The sequence below is a fragment of the Humulus lupulus genome, chromosome 2 (assembly GCF_963169125.1).
Source record: "Humulus lupulus chromosome 2, drHumLupu1.1, whole genome shotgun sequence".
Classification (NCBI taxonomy): domain Eukaryota; kingdom Viridiplantae; phylum Streptophyta; class Magnoliopsida; order Rosales; family Cannabaceae; genus Humulus; species Humulus lupulus.
Window position 1 is genome coordinate 225398445 of NC_084794.1, and position 13679 is coordinate 225412123.

The 13679-nt window shown below is 33.9% G+C and overlaps 1 protein-coding gene across 1 annotated transcript; it reads right to left on the reverse strand.

Moving 5' to 3' along the window:
* Positions 1 to 10126: 10126 nt before the first annotated feature.
* LOC133819007 (uncharacterized) lies at positions 10127 to 12796 on the reverse strand. The gene is made up of 5 exons (XM_062252146.1): positions 12578 to 12796; positions 10939 to 11053; positions 10749 to 10838; positions 10574 to 10672; positions 10127 to 10473 (listed from the first exon to the last, which is right to left on the reverse strand). The coding sequence occupies exons 1-5, from the start codon at positions 12643 to 12645 to the stop codon at positions 10372 to 10374; spliced, it is 474 nt and encodes a 157-aa protein (XP_062108130.1). The 5' UTR covers positions 12646 to 12796; the 3' UTR covers positions 10127 to 10371.
* Positions 12797 to 13679: the final 883 nt, after the last annotated feature.

The window sequence follows — 13679 nt, forward strand, 5'->3', positions numbered from 1 at the left end:
ATATTTCTCACATGGTCTAAAAACTATTGAAGTGTTATACTTTACAAACCATTGGGTTGTTATATTTTAAAAAAAATTTATGTTCACATATAAAAGATTATATATTTTGTAAGAGGCATATAAAAAGATTATATATTGTGGTGATATTTAGTTCTTTTGAATAAAATTTATATAGACGCTATAACACGCCAATAAGTTTAAGATAATAGAAAGAAAAAAAATTAAAATCCTATAATATTAATTTTATTTTATTGTGTAATGATTTATCTTTTGTGCTAATTGCATAAGACAAAAGAAAAAGAATTGTGATACTTTAAATAATTTCTCATATTTTTCATATAAGAATTAGAAAGGGAAACTCCATGAATTGGCCCTATTTTATAGGCTAATACTAACTCTAACCCCACTTTAATGTTTCTCATGTTTTTAACCTTATACACATGTGAAAGGACTAACTTACCCTTATTAACATTAGGGCTTCTTCCTCCCTTTTTTTCCCTTCCCATTTCGTTTTCAGCCACATTCTCTCTCTTCCTTCTCTCTCACAAAGAGAACAAACACTCTTTATTCTCCCTCTCTCTCAAATCATCATCAAAGAGAGATCATCACCATTTTTCTTCTCACGAAGCTTTGGAAAGTAATGTAATCTATCACAATTTTTTTTCTTCTCACCCAAGTTGAAGAAGATTGAAGATTAAAGAAAAATCATCTCACAAACTTGAAGAACTGTGAACATTTGATTTGACAATGAGTAAGTTTTTTTTTATTTATAGGTTATGGGTGTCTTGTGTAATAGTTTAAATAGAATTTTCAAACTACTTTATACTAAAAAATCTGTGAAAATAAATAATTTTATGTTGAGATGACGAATTTTTTATTGATTTTTGCGATTTAGGTCACTGCGTTCACACATTGTTCAAACGATTTCACACATTATTCACACTTGGTTCACACATGATTCATACTTGGTTCACGCGTACTTCACACATGATTCACAAATGATTCACACTTGGTTCACACATGATTTACACTTGGTTCACACATAATTCACATATGATTTACACTTTGTTCATATATGGTTCACACACGATTCACACTTGGTTCACACATAGTTCAATGATTTCCACAATTTAGGTCACTGCGCTCACACATTGTTCAAACGAGTTCACACATTATTCACACTTGGTTCACACTTGGTTTGCGCATACTTCACACATGATTCACACTTGGTTCACACATGATTCACATATGGTTTACACATTGTTCACACATGCATGCTTCACACACAGTTCACACACACGTTTCACACTTGGTTCACACATGCTTGCTTCACACGTTTATTTCTTATTTCTTTTGGCTAGTTTTACCTAATAACCTTTGGGTTCCGAACCTTTTGTCATATGTTATACAAGTCAAACACATATAAATATTGTGGTGTTATATAATGGATCGTGGGAACAAGTTTTGAACGAAGGTTGGTCATTTAGTGCGAAACAAATCAAGGGTGTGAAGGTGCCAAAGACTATCACTTACAATAGTTGTAACGACCCAAATTCACTAATAAGGCTTAAGGGCCTTGATTAGTGTGCCAGGAGGGCATTACTGGAATAATTGTGATTTAATGAGTAATTATATGTTTAATGATGTTTACATGATAATTGATTATATTATATGATGATGTGATATAAATTTTTGAGATATATGCGAGAACCACATTATGATGTGGATAAATCTGCAGCCGGCAACTCGAGGCGATCCTAGGGCTAGATAGCGGGGAAAAGTCATGACGGAGTATTATAATTGACTTTGGACAAGTCAGGGGTATTTTAGGTATCAGGTAGCGATTTAGACTGTCAGGTGATGGAAATAAATAATTGGAGATATATTTGAGGTTAGGATGTCTAGGCGGGAATATTGGGGGATTTTACTGTTTTGGCCTCGGGGACGTTTCCGGCACCCCGAGCTTTGGGATTAGTTTAATAACTTAAGGGTATACTAGGAAGACTTAGGAAATTACTAGACAGAAAATTATAAACTGACCTTAACTTAGCTTTATCTCTCTCTCTCTCTCTCTCACACTTAAGGAGAAAAAACCAAAGGAAGAAAAAACACAGAAAATCAAAGGGGAAACAAGCTGGATTCTGTGGTTTGAGGTGAGGAACTGAAGGTCTAGCTCAGGGATTTATCAAGCACCAGAACAGGGACTAAGGTAAGCAATCAACTCTGTTTCCTGTGGCTGAAATATGAGTTTAAATTGGGTTTTAGTTAAGTGCTGAAACAAGTTAAGTTGTGATGTTCTAAGGCAGAATTAAGAAGGGAACTTGGGGACCTAGCTTGGCCACAACTTGGTGAATCGATTCTACAGCTGAGGTAAGGTTTAAATTATAGTTTGGTGGTTGAATTTGGGGGTTATCATGGCTGGTTTTAAGTTCTTTGGGTTTGAAATTTCAGAAGTTGGAATTGGGGGTTTTGGTGAGTCTTAGGGTGGATTTCTGGTTGGAAGGCGTTGCTTTAATCATTCTAATGTTGTTATTATTAATTGGTTTTGAGTTGAGGGCTTTGGGATGATTTAAGGTGAGGTTTAGAGATTAAAATGGTGGTTTTTTTCTGGGTTCGAAGGGTCGGGCCGCGGCATGGTTCTTGGTGAGTCGCGGCCCTTCGAAGAAGTTGCATGCTGTAGAAGAAGGGCGGGCCGCGGCATGGCCCAAGCAATGCCGCGGCCCTTACCTGTTTTTGAGCCTTTGGGGGTTCTGTTTGGGGGCCATGCCGCAGCATGGGTGGCCTATGCCGCGGCGCTTGAGGGATTTTGGGATTTTGAGATTTTAGGCTTGGGAATTTAACCAAGGGTGCTCGGGGTTGAGTCTTTTACCATATTTGGTGAAGTTCAGTGTTCCGAGTACTAGAACTTGGCTTGGAAGCTCATTTAAGGTTGTTAATGGTGTCTTTCTTCATGGTTGTGACTAGGTGTTAAACTAGGGCTCGAGGATCGGATCGCGCTCAAGGAGTATCGCCCGTAACTAACTCATTTGAAAGCTAAAGGTAAGAAAACTGCACCCGGTTGATTATATGTGACGGGACTAAGGGCTCCCTATTGTAAAAGCTTGAAATGATGGTATTATGCCATGCAAGCTACTTAGTGAACCAATGGCCTAAGGGTGCCAAGGGTCTCACTAGCGCACAGGGCGCGGCTCGGCCACTGGTAGCCGAGGACAGCTTATTATGCACTGAGCTTGGTTTAAGCGGGCCAGAGTCAATGGGTTAAACAGAGGGTGCGGCCTAAGTCGTCGGCCCTGATTATTATGAGCAGTATATGTGATAGAATGTATCTTGTATTGGATTGTATATGCTGATTACCTGCTGCGGACTATCTAATGAGTATACGTGTTTATTGCGCTATTTGTCTGTTATTATCGTTTGCGTTATCTGTGATGTTTTCTTGCTGGGCCTTGGCTCACGGGTGCTACGTGGTGCAGGTAAAGGCAAGGGCAAGTTAGATCAGCCCTGACTGGAGAGCTCGGCGAGCGGAATGTACATAACCGGGTGCTCGGCCGCCACGGTTGAGGTCTAGGCAAGGACATGGAACCTAAAAGCTGTCTGTTTTGCCTTAGTATGGCTAGTGGATATTCACATACTTTTGGGAGTCTGTAAACTTATTTTATTTTTGTGTTTATGGGATTCCTTGTTTACCACAGTTTAAATATATGAAATGAGTCTTTTGAGACCAAAACCTTTTTAACCATAGATCTTACATGTTTAGTAACACATTTTCAAATGATTGACTTGAATAGCGAGTCCTGCACCTTTACAAGTACACAGTGTAACGGTCTTGGCTATCTAGGGCGTTACAATAGTCTTGTCGAGCGTCGAACTGCAGCATCAGCGGCTACAGGTCCTCTTGCCACAGAAGTGGAAGCTAATTTGTGAAAGTTAGCAGACAAGTCCATTACCTCGTTCCCTTTTCCGTCTAGTCAGTATGAAATAATAGTATTGGACGGTGATCTTGATGGAGATATCGACCTGAGGAGGAAAAAATGTAGTTGTAGAAGATTTGATTTGACAGGTCTTCCTTGTGAACACGCTCTAGCTAGTGCTCGAGATCGTGGCATTAGTCCATATACTTTTTTCTCCAGATTCTACACAGTTGAAGTGTGGCTGTCATCTTATGGTGGATCTGTATATACGCTGGGTAATGAAGAATCTTGGGTGATACCAAATGACATAGGAAGTATGATGATAGCTCCTCCTTTAGTGAAGCAGAAGGCTGGTCGTCCAAAGAAGAAACGACGTTTATCAAAGGGTGAGAAGAATAGCAAACAACGTAGATGTAGTAGATGTGGTGTCCTGGGCCACAATCAAGTGACGTGCACCACTGGTTGTACTCCGCCGTCTAGACATGCTTGGTTTGTACTTTGATTGTTTTACTTTGTACTCTTCAATTGCGGAATTTGAATTTTTAGATTGGTTCAGTAATACGACTTTTTGTGTTAAAGTTTGTTGTTTCAGACACACCTAATTCATACATCCACGTAAATCACACATAATTCACACATAGTTCACACCTAATTCACACATATTTCAAACGCGGTTCACACATAATTGACACCTGGTTCACATTTAATTCAGACCTAATTCACACATAACTTAATAAGATAAAAGTGACAAAAATTTATTCCACTATTAAGATGAAATAAACGAAGTCATTCGATACCATTTAATGAGATGAAGTTGACATAGTTTCGTCATACATTAAAAAATAAGATACATATATTTAAATAAAAGACAACTATGGTTGTAAGTTATGGTAAAACAAATCTAAACAAGTCTTTTTTCTAAAGAAATCCACGTTGTTGTCATTTACTTCGGATAACGGTTTTTTGGCTAACAAGTACTCCAGATGTTTGATGACATATACCCCACAATCGCCACTGCAAAGGAAATAAAGTTTTTTAATTATTGGAAGACCATAGTGATTATTTACAATATAAATATGGTTAACAGAGTTATACCTAGTTTTGGTATGTGGCACTTTTTCTGTGCCAAGTCTTGTGAACTCAAAATGCACTTTCTCTGCTTGTAGTTGGACATCTTTCCTATGGCTTAATAGCCCACTGGATTGAATTAGATATGGTAGCATTTTCCTCATCTGCTCATTTTATTCTTAAACTCCTTGTTGGAGACCACAGTGATATCAGAGTCACAAGCTTTTATAAGATAGTTTGTCAATGATATCTCTAACAACACCCAATGTGTCCCAAAAAAAAAATTAATCGAGGTAAACACATCGTTAATGTCTTTCCAACTCATTTTAAAATTGTTATCATCACCTACCAAGTAATCAAGCACTTCTTTTGGCCAAGTAATCAAATCAAATCACCGTCCAATACTGTTATTTCGTACTGACTAGACAGAAAAGGGACGAGGTAGTGGACTTGTCTGCCAGCTTCCACTTCTGTGGCAAGAGGGCCTGTAGCCGCTGATGCTACAGTTCGACACTCGACAAGACTATTGTAAGTGATAGTCTTTGGCACCTTCATACCCTTGCTTTGTTTCGCACTAAATGACCAACTTTCGTTCAAAACTTGTTCCCACGATCCATTATATAACACCACAATATGTATATGTGTTTTACCTGTATAACATATAACAAAAGGTTCGAAACCCAAAAGGTAAAACTAGCCAAAAGAAATAAGATATAAACGTGTGAAGCAAGCATGTGTGAACCAAGTGTGAAACGTGTGTGAACCGTGTGTGAACTGTGTGTGAACCAAGTGTGAAGCATGCATGTGTGAACAATGTGTGAACAATGTGTAAACCATATGTGAATCATGTGTGAACCAAGTGTGAATCATGTGTGAAGTATGTGCGAACCAAGTGTGAATAGTGTGTGAACTCGTTTGACCAATGTGTGAACGCAGTGACCTAAATCGTGGAAATCATTGAACTATTTGTGAACCAAGTGTGAATCGTGTGTGAACCATATGTGAACAATGTGTAAACCATGTGTGAACCAAGTGTGAATTATTTGTGAATCATGTGTGAAGTACGTGTGAACCAAGTATGAATCATGTGTGAACCAAATGTGAATAATGTGTGAACTCGTTTGAACAATGTGTGAACAAAATGTGAATCCAGTGACCTAAATCGCGAAAATCAATCGAAAATTCATCATCTCAACATAAAATTATTTCTTTTCACATATTTTTTTAGTGTAGAGTAGTTCAAAAATTTTATTTAAACTATTATACAAGACACCCATAACCTATAAATAAATAAAAACTTACTGATTATCAAATCAAATGTTCAAACTTCTTCAAGTTTGGGAGATGATTTTTCTTTAATCTTCAATCTTCTTCAACTTGTGTGAGAAGAAAAAAAAAATTTGATAGATTACATCACTTTCCAAAGCTTCTTGAGAAGAAAAATGGTGATGATCTCTCTTTGATGATGATTTGAGAGAGAGGGAGAAGGAAGAGTGTTTGTTCTCTTTGTGAGAGAGAAGGTGGCTGAAAACGAAATGGGAAGGGAAAAAAAGGAAGGAAGAAGCCCTAATGTTAAGAAGTGTAAGTTAGTTCTTTCACATGGGTATAAGGTTAAAAACATGAGAAACATTAAAGTGGGGTTAGAGTTAGTATTAACCTATAAAATAGAGTCAATTCATGGAGTTTCCCATTAGAAATAGTATTAGGATATTAAAAAATAATAAAAATAATTGATTTATGAGAAAATTTGAAGTAGTATTCTAATACATGTATACATATAATTAACCAGATAAGTATAAACGTCATTTAAATATGTTAACGGTGAGAACTAATATATATATATATATATATATATTAGGTTCTTTTTTCTAAGGTATAAAAGTGGGATTTTATTTTATTTTATTTTAGAGATATTTTTCTAGAATCTTAAAGAGAAAAGAAAAAATATTTGTGTTAACCATTAGAAATCATTTTACTTTAACCTTATGTTTGGTATAAAGGAAAGAAAATAGATGGGAAAGAAAAAATAGGAGAGATAGAAAATTAGAATGAAAGAAGAAAAAAAAACATATTTCTTTCTTAGTTGTTTGGTATGTAGGAAGGAAAGAAAATTGATTTATTATAAAATTATTATATTACCCTTAAATTATTAATATAAAAATTGTTTTATAAAAATAATTTAGTAATTCTCACTTGTGTATTTTTATAAAACTTTTTTTCTACATTTTTTTCTTTAATTTGGAGGGGGAGATTTTTTGTGAGCTACACTCAATATATTTCTCTCTACTTTTCTTTCCTACCAAACATGGAATTTTTTTTCTTCTTTCTTTTCACTTTTCTTTCCTTTTACTTTCTTCTCAAGAGGAAAACTTGAGATTTTTGGTGAGAGAAGTGAAGATAGAAAAAATTATGTAAAAAATGATAAAAAAAAAATTGTCAATTAAAATAAATTTGAAAAATACATGAAACAACATTTTATTACTTTTTTGTAACTTTATTTTTTAAGATTGTTATTTGAAAATAATGCCAAACCCATTACTTACATTCAAAAAATAGATTTTAAAATTTGAATTTATTTTAGTACCATAACAAATAGGCTCTTTAATTTTTAAGTTGCTCGTATATTCGTACAAGGGATTTGAGACGTTCTTGTAAGGTATAATATTTTAGGATTTTGATCTCCATTATAGCGAAAATGAGAACTCAGCAAGAAATTATCATTTTTATTTGGGGTATATGCTGTAAAAATACTCAATGTTTACAAAATGTAGCATTTAAATAATCAAACTTTTTTGCGAGGAAAATATCAAAGTTACTAAAATATAATATTTAAATATGCAAAAAAAAATTATGTGAAAAATACTCGAAGTTGTTAAAACACTACCAATTTAGTGCCCAAAATGATAAAAAAAATTAATATAAATTGATTTTAAATTATAAAAATAATTAAAATTATATTAATTTTTTTTATCTATTTTGATAGTAAAAGTATAAAGTTTTAACGACTTTTTTTTTTTTAATGGTTATTTAAATGCTACATGTTTAGGTACTTTTGCCTCTTTTATTTGCTTTGTGTTGTGATGGTTGGTATTCACACAATTTTTCGCCAACAGTAGATTAAAAAATCTGAAAATAGATAATTAGACTTATGAAACCGTAAATAAAGAACACAAGAAATTTTACGTGGTTCAGTGATTAAAACTCACCTAGTTCACAAGTCTATGTTATTTTGTTTAGGTTCTCTGAATAAATTGTTTAAGACAATTTCTACAGAGTTTTTGCATACAAAAATCCGTCAATTTTACTATCCATTCCTTCTTTATTTACAGGGATTCGATGGACAATTTTGGATAATTGTTCAATATTTTGTAACTTACAAGAATGGGTAACTTCACACTCATAAATAAATGTCTTAAATACATTGATTGTCTGATATTGCACATTTATCATCAATGATTGCAATGCATTAATTACGTATATAAAGTCTCTGAGTCTATTGGCATTGAAGCTTGTACGCTTTATGAGACTACCATGATCTGAATGCATCCCTCGAACTGGAAGTTGTACGTTACGGTGATCTGACTCGAAAGAGATGCTTGTAGCCCGATGAGGGCGATCTGGGAATGACTCCATTCGACCTCCGTTACACCTATTTGGCACAATATGGGGAGCCTCTTGATAGCTAACATCGGTTGCGCAAACTCGATCTATTCATCCTAGAGCTAGTATAGCATCCCCAGGACTTAGTAATCTTCGTTTATTGCTTGTCCATTGTACCTCGAACAAGACAATTTAGCTCGTATTTTTTAGGTACAAGAGCTGATTTAGACTTTATAATATGTGAGTGAAGTTTTCACTTTATTTTGGGTTGAATGCAATGTACTTAGAGCACTTCAAATGGAGGAAGTAAAATGTATTATTCTTTATAATATAGAGAAAAAATGGTTAAATAGTCTTCCAATGGGTGATGTAAAGTTATACTTTTGTTACCTAAATGAATAGTATTTATCTATATGTAGTGACACACTATTCATCAAGCTATAAATATTTTATTATTTTTTTTATAAACTTTTGTATATATATATATGAGTGTGATACTATTATATTTAATTATTTTATTTCTTAAAATGAATAAAATATTTTTTTTAAATATAATAATTAAATGATTTATAGAAAAAATAAAGAAGTTGGTGTATGGTATAATGTAAAAGTTTGAGGTAAATTATAAAAATATATGTGTTTGGTGATGTATTTTGTAATACACTTTCTTTATAATATTTAGCTAAAACTCACAAAAACATCTTCTATCAGCTCCTTTATACATATATTTTTAATAGCTATGCAAAAACTCTAATTAATCCATATCTACATTTACATATCATTTATATAATATTTTAATATTATTATTTTTCTTTATAAGCTCTCTCTCCCATGTAGTATATATTTATTATTTCTTTTTTCTTTTTCAATTATTTTATTTTATTTTAATTAATAAAATATGTTTAAAGATATAACATTTAAATGATGTAGAGAAATATATAAATAAGTATGTGTAGATAAGTTGATGTATGGAATAATGTAAAATTTAGAAGTAAAATAAAAAAATATGTATTTTAGAGAAGTATTTTAAATAATAGAGTAGAGCATCCATTGGGAGTGCTCTATTGGAAGTGCTCTTACTCATTACTCATTATTTCGCATTGAAATTGTTAAGAGGCAGTTCGAAGTTGCAACTAGCAACCAAAAAAACTGTGTATTAATTGAAACCTTCAACTGGCAACGGTAATGTACAAGCAATATTTGCTGGACCACCACACCACACCAACACCATCCCTTATTAAAGTTCTTTGTTTATATCACCAGACTATTGGGTACAATGTGGTAAGCTCCAACTCCAAGAATAGGTTTTTGTAGGACAACACAATAATTAGATACTTTCAAATCAAATCAACCTCATTCCACTTAAAATATTTTAATTTGAATTCCACAATATATAAGAGAGAACAACATGCTTAATAATAAGAAAAATGCTAAAGAGTAGTGATCTAATAACAATACTCAAATTAGGCTTCGTGATGATGCTTAGACACGAAGATTACGATTATTAATTGTAAGTTATACGAGAGGGATGTTTGTTCAACAGTGTGTGTCAAGCAAAAGAAATGTACTATTTTGATATCAATGGATCACGGAACGTAACTAAACCTCAATTCAGTGTCTACAAATTGGCTCGTGAAGAAACAGAATCACACCTCAAAACAAGTAAAAGAGCCCTCTTTCCCCTGATTTCCCTATTTCTCAAAAAGAAAAAAATCTTCATAACATTACAAAGCATGCAAAAGTAATTCCTGAACGATGTTCCAGGCAAGAGTCAAGAAACCGGTGTTCCTTCTCATGTAGTTTTTGCTTTAGGAGCCTTTTTCCTCAGTTGCCGCCTTGGTATGGAGTTCTTCATGCCTATGTAGAAGAGCAAAGCCCCAAACAACGCCAAATTCTGCAAAAGACGATAAAATTGAAATTGTTTAAACATTTTGCCATGGCTGAGAAGTTACTAGTAGGCTAACATTGCCTCCAGTTAATTGATTGCTGCTAACCTGAGTAAACTGGGGGAAAAGTTGAGCGAATTCTTTTTTCTCAACATCATAGTTATAGAAATCATACAATATGGGAGTAACAATTGCCTGATGAAGAAGCTGCATGATAAGAAAATGAAATGAGTCATCTTTTGATCAAAATTAAAAACACGATCGAGTTTAGTTTGGTAACAACCAGTAAATAGGCTCCAAATGAGCTGCCAAATATGAAAAGAAGGCTCCCAATGCCCTTCAAGGCAATTGCTGCGGCGACCAAGTTTTTAATCTGCCAACAATAATTTCAACATCATTTGCATATGCTAACTAAAACACACTTACATGTGGTAGAAAATTAAAATTGATCAAAAGTAGAATGCATTGCTCACCTCAACTTCTGGAGCTTTGACCCCAGTGTGGGTTGACAGGCGACTAGAAAAAGCACGGAATTTTGGTGTCAAAGATTTTGCCGCAGGTCCACCATCAGTACCAAAGTCATTGAACCTACAGAAACAAACAGATTCATGATTCAAGATCAAGCATCTATATGAAACTTTATTCTATATTGTATTACTATCTACACCATCCATAATGTGACTTGAGACAGAATGAGCCGTGGAGATTAACAGCAAAGTAACAACTATACATATAATTACCACTGCTAACACATCCACAAATAGAATATTAACTGGACTCCAACAAAGTCTAATTTAGTTTTTGTGAAAACACACTTGTTTCAAATGGAAAGTACAATCAAATTAACGGTTCCCAAATACGAAAGCAAAAGAGGGGCTATGCCCTCCTATCCAGATTCTAAAGTTTCATTACATATGGGACAAAACTGAAGAAATTCAACCATTATCTAAGTCAAACATTTTAGTTACTCAAATAAAAAAAAAAGCATTGCTCATACAAAAACACAACATGATTAATTAGCCAACAAACTATTTATTCTAACAAAAAATTATTTTTGGATTTGGACTAAAGTGGATGCAAACCCACTTCTAACTAGCTAGCAACTAAGCATAAATCATAAAGCTTATTAAAGTAACTAAAAATCCTTAACTTCATTGAAAAACTAAAATTATTAGAAACCAGATCACAAAAGAAAAAAAGTTCACACTTAGCAATAACAAAAAATGTATGGAATTCAAACATTTATTTATTTAAAAACAATATATAGATGGGAACAAAAAGTATAAAACTAGCAGTAGCAAAAAAACTACACCCATTTGAAATCCAAATTAAAATTAAGTGTCAGTTATAATTATAGAGCCAGATCCAATCTAAGATAACATAACCATAGGAACTAGATGTTCGCAATAAATTCCCATTAATGTCTGATCTAACTATCTTTTCTAATCAATAATCGACCACGTAAACCTTATAATTAATATATTCATAAAGAATAAACATTTAAACAAAATTCTAAATCTCTACTTGAAAAGCAGTGACTATAGTACTTGAGCTAGTTAAACTAATTTCTAACTAAGAGACCATAATTTACGTCACAAAGTCTCAAACTATCAGATCCGAACTTTACAAAAAAAACAGCCAATTTTCCCCCGCATTTTCTCGGGAAACAAACGGAACAAATTTCTAACTAAGTGACCATGATTTACGTCACAAAATCTCAAACTATCAGATCCAAACTTTACAAAAACAAAAAAAACAGCCAATTTTCCCCACATTTTCTCGGGAAACAAACGGAACCAGAGAAAAAATAAGATTAAATTGAACACTTAACAAAGTCTCACTTGACAACTACAACACCCAAAAAAATAAAAACGAAGTCACTAAAGTAGTTGAGCTTGTTGAACCAAGTTCTAACAAAGAAACCAAAATTTACATCACAAAATTACAAAACAATCAGATCCGAAGCTTCAAAAGAATCAGAAAGTCCAAACTATAAAATAATAATAATAATAAAACAGCCAATATTCCCCCGCATTTTATCGGGAAACAAACAAGGAAAAAAGAAAAGAAAAGCAAAGCAAAGATGGAAGAGTGAGATCCGGTGGTTCTTACTCTTGCCAAGCGGAGAGAACGAAGACGGAGACGAATAGAACTCTACCGACGAAGGAGACGAAGGCCATGGCTAGCTGTACCAGTACGGACGGGGCAAGTCAAAAGGACACCCGTTTTGAGATTCGAAAAAATTCAAATTTAGCGAAGATGAGAGAGAGAAAGGGTTTCGTTTCGTTTTCGGTCTCTGTGTTTGTTTGGGGGCCGGCTGACTCTATTTACGGGCAAACTTAAGAGAGAGAACAGTGGAGCAGACACGGAAACGACGTCGTAAATCGAGATAAAGAAGAGCAGGGTCTAACGAGCGCAAACACTCCCTTAGGTGTCATCCCACTCGCGTATACTCTCTCGTTTTTTGCAATCGCTACCGTACACGTATAACGAACCAATCAAATCGTATGATGGCACAGCTTTGGAGTCATCGCTCGATGAAGTGGCCGAATGATGAAGCGAGTATATGAATATGTGGGGGAGAGTGGAGAAGGATTCGAACTTGAAGTGTGTTTTGTGGGATTTGTAATTTACGTTTGTACCCTTCTACTTTGTCTTTTTGCTTAGTGTTTTTTTGTTCTTTTTTGTTTTCGTAGCTCCCATTATTGAATATTATTATTTTTTATAAGTGTCTCATGTTCCAAGAACAATGAAGAAAGAAGGGTTTGAATCACAAACTTTATTAATTGTTATCAACTTTCTTCTTCTAATTATACTTTTCCTTCTGAGATGTTTTTTTTTTCAAATGTCGAGTGTGGTGGATAGTCTTATGAAAATAAATACATAAATAAATAAAATGTGTTCTAGTTTTCTTTTTGGAATTTGTCAATTTTGTGATTATGAAGCTTTACACGATTCTTTTGGGAAATTTGATTTTTGATGTATAAAAGGAGTCCTATGTCAAAATAATACATAGCTAAAAAAACATCACATTTTTATTTTAGTATTCCCTTTCATTTTCAAATGTCTATGAAGTTTTCCTTTTTTTTCTCTTATTGTGTTCTCCATCTCTATCTCTCACGTATTCCCTCTCTATCTCTCTAAGCTCTCATACACAAAGACAGTCACCATTATCTTAATCTATACTACATTTTTATATTTCGGATCTAAGAGC